The sequence below is a fragment of the Suillus subalutaceus genome, assembly GCF_016647625.1.
Source record: "Suillus subalutaceus strain FC151 chromosome Unknown DFJ58scaffold_194, whole genome shotgun sequence".
NCBI classification, from domain to species: domain Eukaryota; kingdom Fungi; phylum Basidiomycota; class Agaricomycetes; order Boletales; family Suillaceae; genus Suillus; species Suillus subalutaceus.
The window spans coordinates 77,816-90,007 of NW_024540443.1; the positions used below are offsets into that span (position 1 = coordinate 77,816).

The 12,192-nt window shown below is 45.2% G+C and overlaps 1 protein-coding gene across 1 annotated transcript; it reads left to right on the forward strand.

The window, feature by feature from the left end:
* Positions 1-2,990: 2,990 nt before the first annotated feature.
* On the forward strand, positions 2,991-4,508 carry DFJ58DRAFT_734961 (uncharacterized protein; the record flags this gene model as incomplete). The annotated part of the gene is made up of 6 exons (XM_041386564.1): positions 2,991-3,001; positions 3,047-3,191; positions 3,239-3,503; positions 3,915-4,213; positions 4,281-4,400; positions 4,458-4,508. 6 exons carry the CDS (start codon positions 2,991-2,993, stop codon positions 4,506-4,508), a joined length of 891 nt encoding a protein of 296 aa, XP_041237056.1.
* Between the last annotated feature and the right edge of the window lie 7,684 nt (positions 4,509-12,192).

Genomic DNA, 12,192 nt, shown 5'->3' on the forward strand with positions numbered 1-12,192 from the left:
GGTTGGAGGCATGATAGGTGTAAGTAACTTGGAAAGGTATGAGTTCGAATATACTGTTAAGACTGTACTCAAGTATTTCCCGAGTCTTGCCCCTTATTTCAGAGTGCTAGAGTATTGCATCTATTGCGATGGATAAGTCTCGTAACAGATCCGTTAGGGCTTCCGGATATCGAATGTATAAAGTAACGGCTAATCCAGATCGGATCAGAACTAGAAACTAACGGAATGATCAATAAGCAAGGGCGCGAGGCTATGTACGAAGTATAAGCAAAGTATGTGTACAGCATATCGGTAAGTCAGATAGATAATGAATCATAACCGGGAATGAAGTATAAGCTAAAGCGGATCAGTAAGTGTAGTGGATCAGTAAGCATAACAGAAGTAAAGGATAACCGGTATACCAGGTGTACAGGAATGCCGAAAGGAGATGAACGATAGTTAGAGTTATATGAACAGGACATGACATAAGGATCAGATCGGATCTGTGGACCGGGCGACAGATATGTCCATTGGATCTGGATCGGATCTGAGATCCAGATCTTCGGATCTGTACCCGGGAATATGGTATATGACAGGGTTGGCCAATGGGATAAAAAGTGGGAGGGTAGCGGACTTTTTCCCGAAGATATCTGTACATCAACTAGGTGTTTGGTGGAGGATACCATATGCAACTTGTTGACATTGGTGAGTCTTTCTCCATTTGTACATTCTCAAGCAATATAACAGAAACACAGCTCTACCAGACAATGCTGCTTATTTTGAAGAAGCTCTTGGGCAAAGATGGTAAAAAGGAACTCACTGTCTACCTCGACCACAAAGTTATGCCCGATGTCCTCACAGCCGCACTTGGTCCCATGTATGAAAAGCCGTGTTTGTTTCCTGAGTTTACGCAAGCCGTGATGCGGCTGCCCTTCATAGTATCAGTCTTTTACGTGCTGCTTAGTATTACTCATCATGATTCCATTCAGGTATGAAAATGTGCTTAACTTCAACCCGAAAACGAAACTGCCAAGAACCATTGGAAAGACTAAAATTCAAGGACTATGGAGGATGTCAAGCCCATCACCATTGAAGCAGTCAAGAGTGTCGGCCTGCCAAATAATGCAGGCTTTCAGTCCTTTAGGTCACTCATGGATGCGTTTTGCTCCGTTGGTGACTTCAAACTGGTGATGTAAACTTCATGAGACACAGTCCCTGTCATTTCTTGTACTAGTAAATACCTGTCAGATCATCATCTCTGTCAACCTCTCATAGATAATACTTATGTTCATCCTTCTTGCATACCTGAAATTACACCTAGTAGCACAAATATGGAATCACTGTACAAGTAGGACTCTTGGAATTGAACGATTATATTTGCATCAGCGTCACGAGTTTTACAACCGTTGCCTGCAATGTAATCCCTAACTAACCCTAACCTGAATCATTGAGCTCCACAAAGACATTGTGACTCAGAGGAATGACACTAGTAGTACGCAATGAACTAGCCTAAACATCAGATGCGCTTACTACCTTTGGAGACACCTTACAAGGCTTGCCCGTATGCACATCTGTCCAATGTATGTCTGTCCTCATGATGTTGCAATGGTGAGCCCTCGATGTTACCTCGTTGCTCAAGCGCTCACCGTTAACATGCCAGTGAGATGCTGCCCAGTGCCTTTGGTACTTACTATTTGTATTTGTTTTCATGCTCAGTGAGATATGCGTGTTTGTATTTTTGCACTGTTGCTGACATAGATTTCATCTTTTCAGGATTGTGCAGTGGGAATGATTAATGAAATCTCATGTGAGTGTCAATGCCTTTGATGATCCGCTCTGTCTGACATTATTTGTCACAGATTTTTGACTGTTCAACACACATGCAACCGCTAGTGTAAGTGAGGCCCACCAGCTTCGGTTTTCCTCATTGAAGCCACTTTGAAGACATGGTTTGGCTATCCAGTTCCAGCCAGGTCAAAGCTGCCAGTTGCTACCGCTGGTCTAGAAGGATGGCCACATGTATTAAGTCATTCCAAATGCATGCAAGCCAATGAGATATCAACAAGCTCTAAGAGACTGTCTGACTGCCAAGGTCGGAGTACCTGCAGCAAGAACGGCAAAGTTCACACACCTGTATTAGTTCATTCTTTTGATGGCTATTCCATTTTTTGATGGCTAGCTCGTTATTTGATGGCTAGCTCGTTATTTTGATGGCCAGTACCCAGTGAGCGCCGCGGAGCTCTCAAGTTTCTTGAGGATTCCCACCCTTCACTTACCCTTCAAAAGTTCCCCAATACAAATAGTAGGCCTCCTCAGCTTATTCCCGTGCACTACCGTAGTACCAGGTACTAACTCCCTCCCTTTACCCCGCAGAAGTTCATCCAAAGATGGCAACCTGTCTTTCACTAGAATTATTTGATTACTCAACCACTCATATGGATACTTTTCACCTCTCCACCTTATTAGGCTCCAAATTCATGGATGCCTACATTGGACTCATAACAAGTCAGAGGGTCAGTCAATAATTTCGTGTCTTGGCATATCTTGATTGTTTCACTTCCTTATAGCTCCAAACTGAAATATATGTACTGCCATACCTACTCAAAGATCGAGTATATCCCAGTAATCTTTGGGAACTAGTTGGGGAGCGCAGTATAGAAGCGATGCAGGAAGAAAACCTTGCATAGACACCAGGACATCTGTAATGTTAGTGGGGATAGGGGAAGGCATGCAGCTGTAGAGCAATTTCTTATGGAAGAGAGGAGGAAACAGTGTCAGATGGAAGTGTCTTTGTACTCACAGGCTATCGAAGTCTTGGAGCAATTCTGAATGCATGAGCTTCTTTGACTTTGAGATGCTGAGTTATGGTGCTCACCCTCTCACTATGTAGCACATATTGGAGCTCCAGCAAAGCATGAGATCAAGACTCCCTCAGCAACCTTGAGGCATGTGAGCGTGCCTTCACGGTGCTCACCTTTACCTTGTACACCTTTGGCCTGCTCGATCTCTACATGAGCGAAGTGTGAGGCTTGGTTAATGAGCAATGTCGCATATCTCAACCCTGCAGGATATTCCTCACCTTTGGAGAGCTCACACCCATTGGAGAGCTCACACTCATTGGAGAGCTTCACCCCCTTTGGAGGCCTTGCCCCCTTCATCACTTGGTCGACCCCCCCTTTGCACAGGAAGAACCAGCATACAGCATTCTAGATGTCAGTATTGTAAAATTTTGTCTGGCTGTGCTCAACTGTCTCTATAGTACATCAGCCTCTCATTACCCCTACTGAGCACATGGATTACTGCTGATGTTCAAGAAGCCTTTTACAAGGCATTCCAAATGGAACTTGACATGCAATTGGAGCTGATGATGAAGTCCCTTGCTACTCGGTGCAGCAATGCCAATCTATGCAATCATGGGTTGGATCTGCTCATCTTACAGGCCAAGATGTGCCGTGCCCAAACTGAGATAACGCTGTATACCCTAGCCCTTGAGAACACCCACACATTCGATTTCTCTGACCAAGGTAGTCAGAAATGCGAAAATTATTGAGTGGAAGGAGAATGAGAAGGAGGGAAGGAAGAGACAGTGAGAGAAAGGAAGGAAAAAGATGGGAAAAGATTGTGGTTGACCGCACTTTTGCTTATATAAGCTGCACCAAACAAAGCCACATCACAAGACTTGGTGAATTTTGACTAAGTGAATTTTCGCACTTTTGCTTACTTGACCGTGGGAACTTTTTCCGATGAAAACCAAAGTTGTAGCCCTTGTCAAGGAGAGTCTATCCATAGTCTAATGGTATCAATAGATTAAGGTGCTGTTCGGACACCAAATCATATTTTTCAAAATCATCATTCGCATCATGTGATGCAACCGTGGGATGTTCAGGAAAACCCCGGATTGTCTTGTACTACCACCATCGTTGATATGATATCAGACTCGTCCAGCCAAGGCTTGGCAAGATCTCTTCGTTCTGCGGGTCATATAGACAATGAAAGTGATGCACAACATCCTACCAAGGCTACCGCTGTCCAATCTCGCAAACCTGCAGCTTACTGGACTAAGCAAGAAGAAGAATCTTTCCTTCAATTCTTATCTGAACAGAAGTCAATCACTGGCGATGGTAACTTCAAAACAAAGACCTTCAATGATGCTTCCAATCATCTCAAGGAAAAATTCCCAAAGCAGAAGGGTGCTGAGAAGACACGCTCAGTTTGCAATTCAAAATGGACAAATGTAAGTGGTGTTAGGCTGCTCCTGCCGCTCTATCTAGTGTACTGACTGACTGACCTGGTTCTATCAGCTCAAATCTGCCTACACCGCTGTTGTGGAAATTAAGAGGGCTTCTGGATTTACTTGGACTGATGATCATGGCCTGGAATTACTCTGGAGAGTGAAGAGTGCATGGGCAGCTTTTGTAAAGGTCTGTACTGTGATCATACCCCTTCCTGTTATTTATAATTGAAGCCTTTGTTTAAAGGGTCGTGCAGCGGCAAAGCCATTCAAGAACAAGGGCCTTCCCTTACTTTGACATCATTGACAGCATACAGCCACGCACCAAGAGACAGGGAAACAACTCGAATATTTACTGCTCCCCCTCAGGCCTTGATGGACATGCCCTCTATCATCACTAGCAGGCGCACTTGATGCCCTAGATCTTTCTCCAGCTCGCTCCTTCCCTAGATGAAATCAATACCAGCTCTAGCATGCAGTGCGATGCACCCCCTGAGGCAACTGACCCAGCGCACCAATGTCATCACCTGGCAGCATTCCATCCACCTTTCTCTCCGGCTCAACTTCTACAAGTTCGGTCATCACCAGCATCAGTCGCACATCAAAGCGCAAGTATGACACTCAAAGCGCCATTGAGTCAGCAGTCGCTTCAAGTGGGGGGGGTGCACCAAAGCTGTTCTTGACCTATTTTCGGTTGCTGCAAAGGCGCAGCAGGAGAGTCGTGATGAGCTTGTAAGGTTCAACAATATCTTTGAGACGTTCACAGAGAAATTCAATGATTCCACATCATCACCAAACCCCGACTACACTCATGCAATCAAACTGCTCCGAGATGACGGCGCTACAATGGGGTTATCGCCACAGGAACAGATGGACATGGGGAGTTTTTTGGGGAGGAATCCTGAGAGACACTACATTGTACGTGAATAGCGATGCTGAGGTCAGGGCACTGTGGCTGCGGCAGGCTCTTCAGACTCTGTCCACAATGAAGGAATAAAAATATTGTATTCTTGTACTTAAGCTGCCAATACAATTCCCCAGTCGCATGCACTCTGCAGTATAATCTTCCCACATTGCAGATGCAATAGCATCGCGGCGTCGGTCTGCTCGACCCCTCTCTGCAGCATCTGCAGGTCCACCATCAAGTTCTCCTAGTGCTACATCATCAATACCATCATGTTCCACAACTTGACCATCATAGAGATGGTCAAAAAGGTCAGGATCGTGCCTGTGAATAAAATTGTGCAGGGCGCATAGCGCTGCTGGTAAGCTGAGCCTGAGTAGCCATGCTATATTCAGGCGGTAGCTGCAGGATGCGCCACTGACGCTTCATGACACCAAATATGCGTTCTATCACATTGCGCAATGATGCATGTCGAAGATTGAACAGTTCCTTCAAGTTTTGAGGGCTTGAAGATTTTTTTAGAAAATGAACTTTGAATGTACTAGAAGGCGACTGAACTCACCCAATATTTGATTGACGCCACTCCTTCAGATGATAGCGTACATTTCTATATGGTACAAGGAGTGTGTCTGATGTCCCAAACCCAGCGTCGGCAAGAAAGTATTTTCCAGGGGGCATGTATAAGCCGCGTGTGCGTGCATCATGCCATAAAGTTGCATCTGCAGCAGAGCCGTCCCATCCACAGAGTGAGAAAATGAACAAGAAATTGAAGTCACAGATGAAAAGGCAGTTCTGTGATATAAAACCTTTGCAATTGCGCATGAATGGATGGTCCTCGAGTGGTGCAAAGGCGCGGATATGTGTGCCATCAACAGCGCCAATGCAGTTTTCGAAGAATTTATAGCGTGGGTCATTTTGGATTAAGAATGGGATTGGAGAGTGTTGAGTAGGGAGTTGAACTTGCGATGAGTAGAAGGGCGGTGATGCAAAGAACAACCAAAGTTTCTTGAAATATCTACTAAGTGCGATTAGTTCAACATGATATAGATAATAAAAAAAATACCTTGAGATAGTTTCTGGGGAGTGCTGGAACCTTTCACCTGTAAGGTGCGTTGATAGTCCAGTTGTACAGGTGTAGAGAAAAATGGCAAGTTGTTCTTCAACAGAAACACTGTTGCAGGACCGCACATAACCATTTGTATATAGAACACGCAACAATGACTGGAAAACATCCAAGCCAACACCCAAATTGTGCCAGATAAGCTCAGGATGACCAGTCATGAGCTCAAGCACCCATGCTTCACCACTAAGTGCAGATGTGTGGTAAGGTATCGGCTGCATTGCTGATAAGAATACTGATTTATATATTGTTAATACCTGGCCAATAGCACATATTAGTATCATTGCAAGGCACCGTAAATGTTCCAGTCGTTGCTGAAACTGCTCATCATTGAGCTCAGGAGGTGCGCCCATCTCTATGTCCAGCATTGAGTGATTATTGATGTGTCATTATCTAGGCACATATCTTGTGTATCTGGGGTTTTCCTGAACATCCCACGGTTGCATCACATGATGTGAATGATGATTTTGAAAAATGTGATTTGGTGTCCGAACAGCACCTAAGATCTTAACTCACTATAAGCAAAATACTCGAAAGTGGACAGTTCAAGAAAGCACCTTGACTGTGGGAACTTTTCTGATGAAAACCAAAGTTGTAGCCCTTGTCAAGGAAATTCTATCCATAGTCTCATGACATCAATAGGTTAAGATCCTAGTGAATTATAAGTAAAATACTCAAAATTGAAGGGTTCTCGTAGCCCTTGTCAAGGAGAGTCTATCTATGGTCTCATATTATTAATAGGATAAGATCCTAGTGAGATACACCAGACTTTGAGCTGAAATAGTCCCCGGTGAGAATGAGTGAAAATTCATAAATCCGATGAAATTCACCTCAGAAAAAAGTGTGATTCATATTTCCCATTAACATTCAGTGGAAACTTACAGTCAAATAATCTCTGGCAGAAATGCAGAGAAAACCTAGCTGTTTTTCCTTCTGAAAAATTTACAACAGCAAAAACACAGTTTCTAGTTTTTTTCTTATATTTTCGCAGCTGCCTTTTTTTCTCTAAGTCCAGCGCTGCCTGATTGAGATAAAGTCCCATGCATGAAACCCTAAACCCTGTGGACCCCTTGTTCTCGAACCACCACCACCAACTATGACGACAGCATCAACAATGAAGGTCAGTGAAGATCTTGATATCGATAGTGCTGATGAAACTGAACCTTGCAATTGTTGGCATCAGGTACCTCGGGTGGACAAGAGGATGGACCCCCGAGAATTAAGCGAGTTATTGAGTTGCCTTAGCTATAGTAGGATGTGCTGACTCGGATACAGACCATCAATGGATTGATGAACCACTCCCCTGGCATATGTGACTCCATTCTCCATATCTCGACACATCGACAGCTCCTTCATCACATATGGACAGTCGTGTTACCAGCCCCTATGTCCTTCAGTGACCTTCACTTTCTTGTGCACCATCCCTGTGATACATCCTGATCTGCCAGGGCCTTCAATGAGGATCAAGTTCATGTCTGAGTGGGAGGTACAAGTACTGCCAGTGTGGAGGAGTGGGAGCCCTGGGGCGAGGGTATTCAGTAGTATTAGGTATATAAATAATCACTGCGGGAATTTGGCGGGAATTTCATCTTTTTTGCCATCGGAATGCATTGGATAAGGGCTCATTCCGATGATTTTCGGCTGATCTGAAAATTGGTGACTATTTAGTTGATTATCGTCAGATATTTGTTCTTTCTGATGATAATCCACCATCAGAAAATTTGCATCAATGTCCGGTGATATAAGCAAAATACTTCAAAATCATGGACACTTTTTGTTGAAAGACTTGATGAGATTGTGCATTTTGACACTTTTCCTATGCCAAACTTTATGGTAATCTATAGAATTACATGATTTCTACAGTGGTCTATATACTCTTATAGCTGGTCATAGACTATATGGAGCTATACCATACTATGGAGGCAGGCTATATAGAGGAGGGTCTTCTATATAGAGATACAGTTTTCCCTGATGATCCAGGTACAGATCCAAAGATCTGGATCTCAGATCTGATCCAGATCTGATGGACATATCTGTCATCTGGTCCACAGATCCGATCTGATTCTTATTTCATGTCCTGTTCATATAACTCTAACTATCGTTCATCTCCTTTCAGTATTCCTGTACACCAGTATTCCAGTTATCCTTTACTTCCGCTATGCTTACTGATCCACTACACTTACTGATCCGCTTTAACTTATACCTCATTCCCGGTTCATGATTCGTGATCCATCCGACTTACCAATACACTGTGCACATACTTTGCTTATACTTCGTACATAGCCTCACACCTTTGCTTATTGATCATTCCATTAGTTATCTGTAGTATATAAACCCTTGTGTATGCGCTGTAGTACTTGAGTTCGAATATCATCTTAGATTGCACTCATTCTGTCTGGACTCTAAGTCCTTCCGTTTGACCTCTGTTATCTGTCCGGACTTGAGTACACTACTCATGTCTACTCTGAGACTTAGGATTGATTCCTATAGTCTGTATCCTCACCTCTGTCTTTGGACAGTCCTCATCCATTAGTTTCTAGTTCAGATCCAATCCGGATTAGCTGTTACTCTATACGTCCGATATCCGGAAGCCTTAACAGATCCATTATGATACTTATCTGTCTCACTAGACGCAATACTTCAGTACTCTGAAATAAGGGGCAAGACTCAGGAAAGGGGCACAGCGCACGAGCTGAGGCCAAAGCCCTTCGGATCCGATACCTCTTGAGTACAGTCTTAACATTCTCCCCTACAGTTGATGTCCTTGAAGGTTCAGACATCCTTGGATCAATGTATCCTATGGCCCATACTATCTGATGAGCTACACTACTGCAACATGGATGCTGATGATGACACGGACCAATGTCACGATGACTATGAAGTTTGGTAATGCCATCCGTCTCAACTCCAGTCAGGACTATGTCACAGCCTGATGCATCGTCTTTTACGTTTCATTGCATCCTATGATAACTCTAACTGTTATGAATTATTCTTACTGCTGTATCGATTGTTGTTACCTGCTGTATAGACAGTGTACAACTGTGTGGTTTTAGTATACTGTTACTTCAATGGACAAATGCAGACAAAACCGATTTATCTTTGAAAATGAGGCCCTGGTGCAGCTGAGGTACTGGTGAAAGAAGTGCGAATGGGTTTCCCTGTGATCTAAACTTTGGTGCATGGGTGAGTCAGTCACCCAGGACCCTCCCTGCCACTGAGATGGCATAGTACTGTGAAGGACATTATGAGAGCCCCTTCAGTGACAAATCCTGTATTATACGGGTCACCCAACCTACATAATATCCCGTGTAATACGGGCCAGCGGATTATGGGCCGATGTTATGTATATTACCGATGTTGACGGGTGGGCCGGGAGGCATATTATTTCCGATGGAGATGGGTGGGCCCATCGATGCTGATGTTATATATATCATCGATGATAGAGGATGGGCCGGGAGAAATATTATTATGGAGATGGGTGGGCCCATGTGGCTAATATGTAGAGTAGGATTGACATATATTATAGACCTGAGGAGAGATGAATAGCAAATAGTATTATATAGACGTGTGGGCCGATGTATTAGTATTATTTTGTAGACGGATGGGCCAAGGGAGCGGTGAAATATTTATTAGATAGATGGGTGGGCCGACATGGGGTAATATCAGATAGACGGGTGGGCCGAGGGTGAGGGGAATTATTTATTAGATAGACGGGTGGGCCGACGTGGGGTAATATTAGATAGACAGGTGGGCTGAGGGTGAGGTGAGTTATTTATTAGATAGACGGGTGGGCCGACGTGGGGTCATATTAGATAGACGGGTGGGTCAACATGGGGAATTCTACATAGATGGGTGGGCCGACATCAGGTAATATTAGATAGACGGGTGGGCCCAGATACGTATCATATAGACAGATAGGCCTAGGTATTGTACATTTTTACAAGTTTCGAGTCTCGAGTTAAGAAAATTCAAATTTAAGATGATATACATTTTTGTTGTCTTGAAATACCAAGACCCGAGACCCGAGATTCGGCACTCGGTAGTCAGTGAAATGAGTACAGAAATACATAAGATAATACACATTGTTCTCAGAAATCAAGTTTCAAATGTCGATTTGTAAATCACGAGTCTCAAGTCTCGAGACTCGAATCACCGAGTACCGAGTACTGAGAACCGAGTACCAACACCTGACACCCGGAATTCAGCACTTGGCGTGCGAGACGAAAGATTGGAAACAAAACTCAAAATTCGAAACTCGAAAGTACTGACTACCGAATACCAAGTACCGAGTACCGAATCTTGGGTCTTGGTACTCGGTGCTCAGTACTTGACACGATGCTTGAAACTCATAAAACTGTTGTGAATCACCGAGTACTGACTACCGAGTGCCAAGACCTGAGATTCGGTACTCGGTACTCGGTAGTCAGTACTCGGTGATTCAAAACAGTTTTACGAGTTTTGAGCATCGTGTCGAGTACCGAGTACCGAGTACCGAGATTTGAGTGCTTTCAAGTTTCAAATCTGTCGTCTCAAGTGCCGAGTGCCGAATTCTGGGTCTCGGGTCTCGGGACTCAGAACTCAGTGACTCAATCAATGGACTGGCAGAGGTTACATTCATTGAAAACTTGTATATACATCTATCACTATGCAATTATGTAGCCATGTCAACCTCCACAGAAGGCTCTTCAACCTTCACCTCCACCTCAACATCCATGTTGCTGGAAGAGTCATATTCTGGGACAAGGTTGCTTGGATCACCTGGGTCCACAATTTCGCCGGGTGCATCTGGATCCTCTGGATGAACAACTTGGTTGTAGTTGAACAGGAAACCCTCAATGGCAGAGGCATCCAGCAATGTCGGGGCTGCGGGTGTGGGAGCCATTGTTTCCATACTGAGATCAATCAGAGGAGGGAGTGCGGATTCTGGGGGTGGACATGGTGTGGGGGCCGGATTGATCAAGCAACAAGGATGTTGCAGGGGCAAGAGTGTCGGGAAGTGGGAATGAGGGGTGCCAGTCGATGATTTCGCACCTAAGGCCTTCATGAAGGCGTTGCAGGGTGTCAATCTTACCATCCTGCTCTGCCACATGAGCCTCGAGAAGAGCGATTCGAGCTGTGCCATCTCGAATCGCAATGGACATGGCATGGAGATCTGGCATGGGCACCCCAAGTGCTGCAGCAGGGACTGCCGACCTGGAAGACGGAAGGGCTACAAGGGAAAATGAAGGTCAGATGGTGAAGAATGAAAAGCTTGGGTGACTTACAAGCTGGTGCAGGTGCAGGTGCAGGTGCAGGTGCAGGTGCAGGTGCCTTGATGGCAGTGATAGTCTTGCTGCGACCACGCGTCTGGGTCTTGGGAGTGGTCACAGCAGTGACACCAGAAGTTCCAGCCGGGCCACGAGACTGACTGCGAGTTCGGGCCCTGGACTGGGAGGCAGGGGAAGCTTTGGAGGGGGCAGGAGTTTGGGATGCGGGGGGAGCCTTGGAGGGAGTCTTGGAGGAAGCCCTGGATGGTGTTCTGGACCTCATCTTCCGGGTAGTAGAGGAAGAATGATCACGAGGAGGCGGGGATCCCATAGTCGCGGGGGTGCGCTTGATCTTCTTTGTTGTGCAGTAGACGCACAACATACATGGAGCCCCGGTCCTCTTGTCCGGCCGAGTTGCGCAAGGCCAGTTGTGCTTGTGGCAAGCATAGCATGGGTTGTTCTGTTGGTTGTATTAGTGTATGGACACTTGAGATATTTCAAAGTATTCACCGGTCCGGGAATGAGAATGTCAACTGCAGGGATGACTGGGGGTGCCTGCACCGGAGGTTCGGGAGTGGGCTGGGAGGGCTCCACAACTGCTGTGTGACTGCCGGCAATCACCTGGTATAATGTAAGCACACACCCGAGTCCTGGACACATAAATGACACTTACTGTGGCAGGGCCAAAGGGCTTCTTCTTGGGTACCCGGGG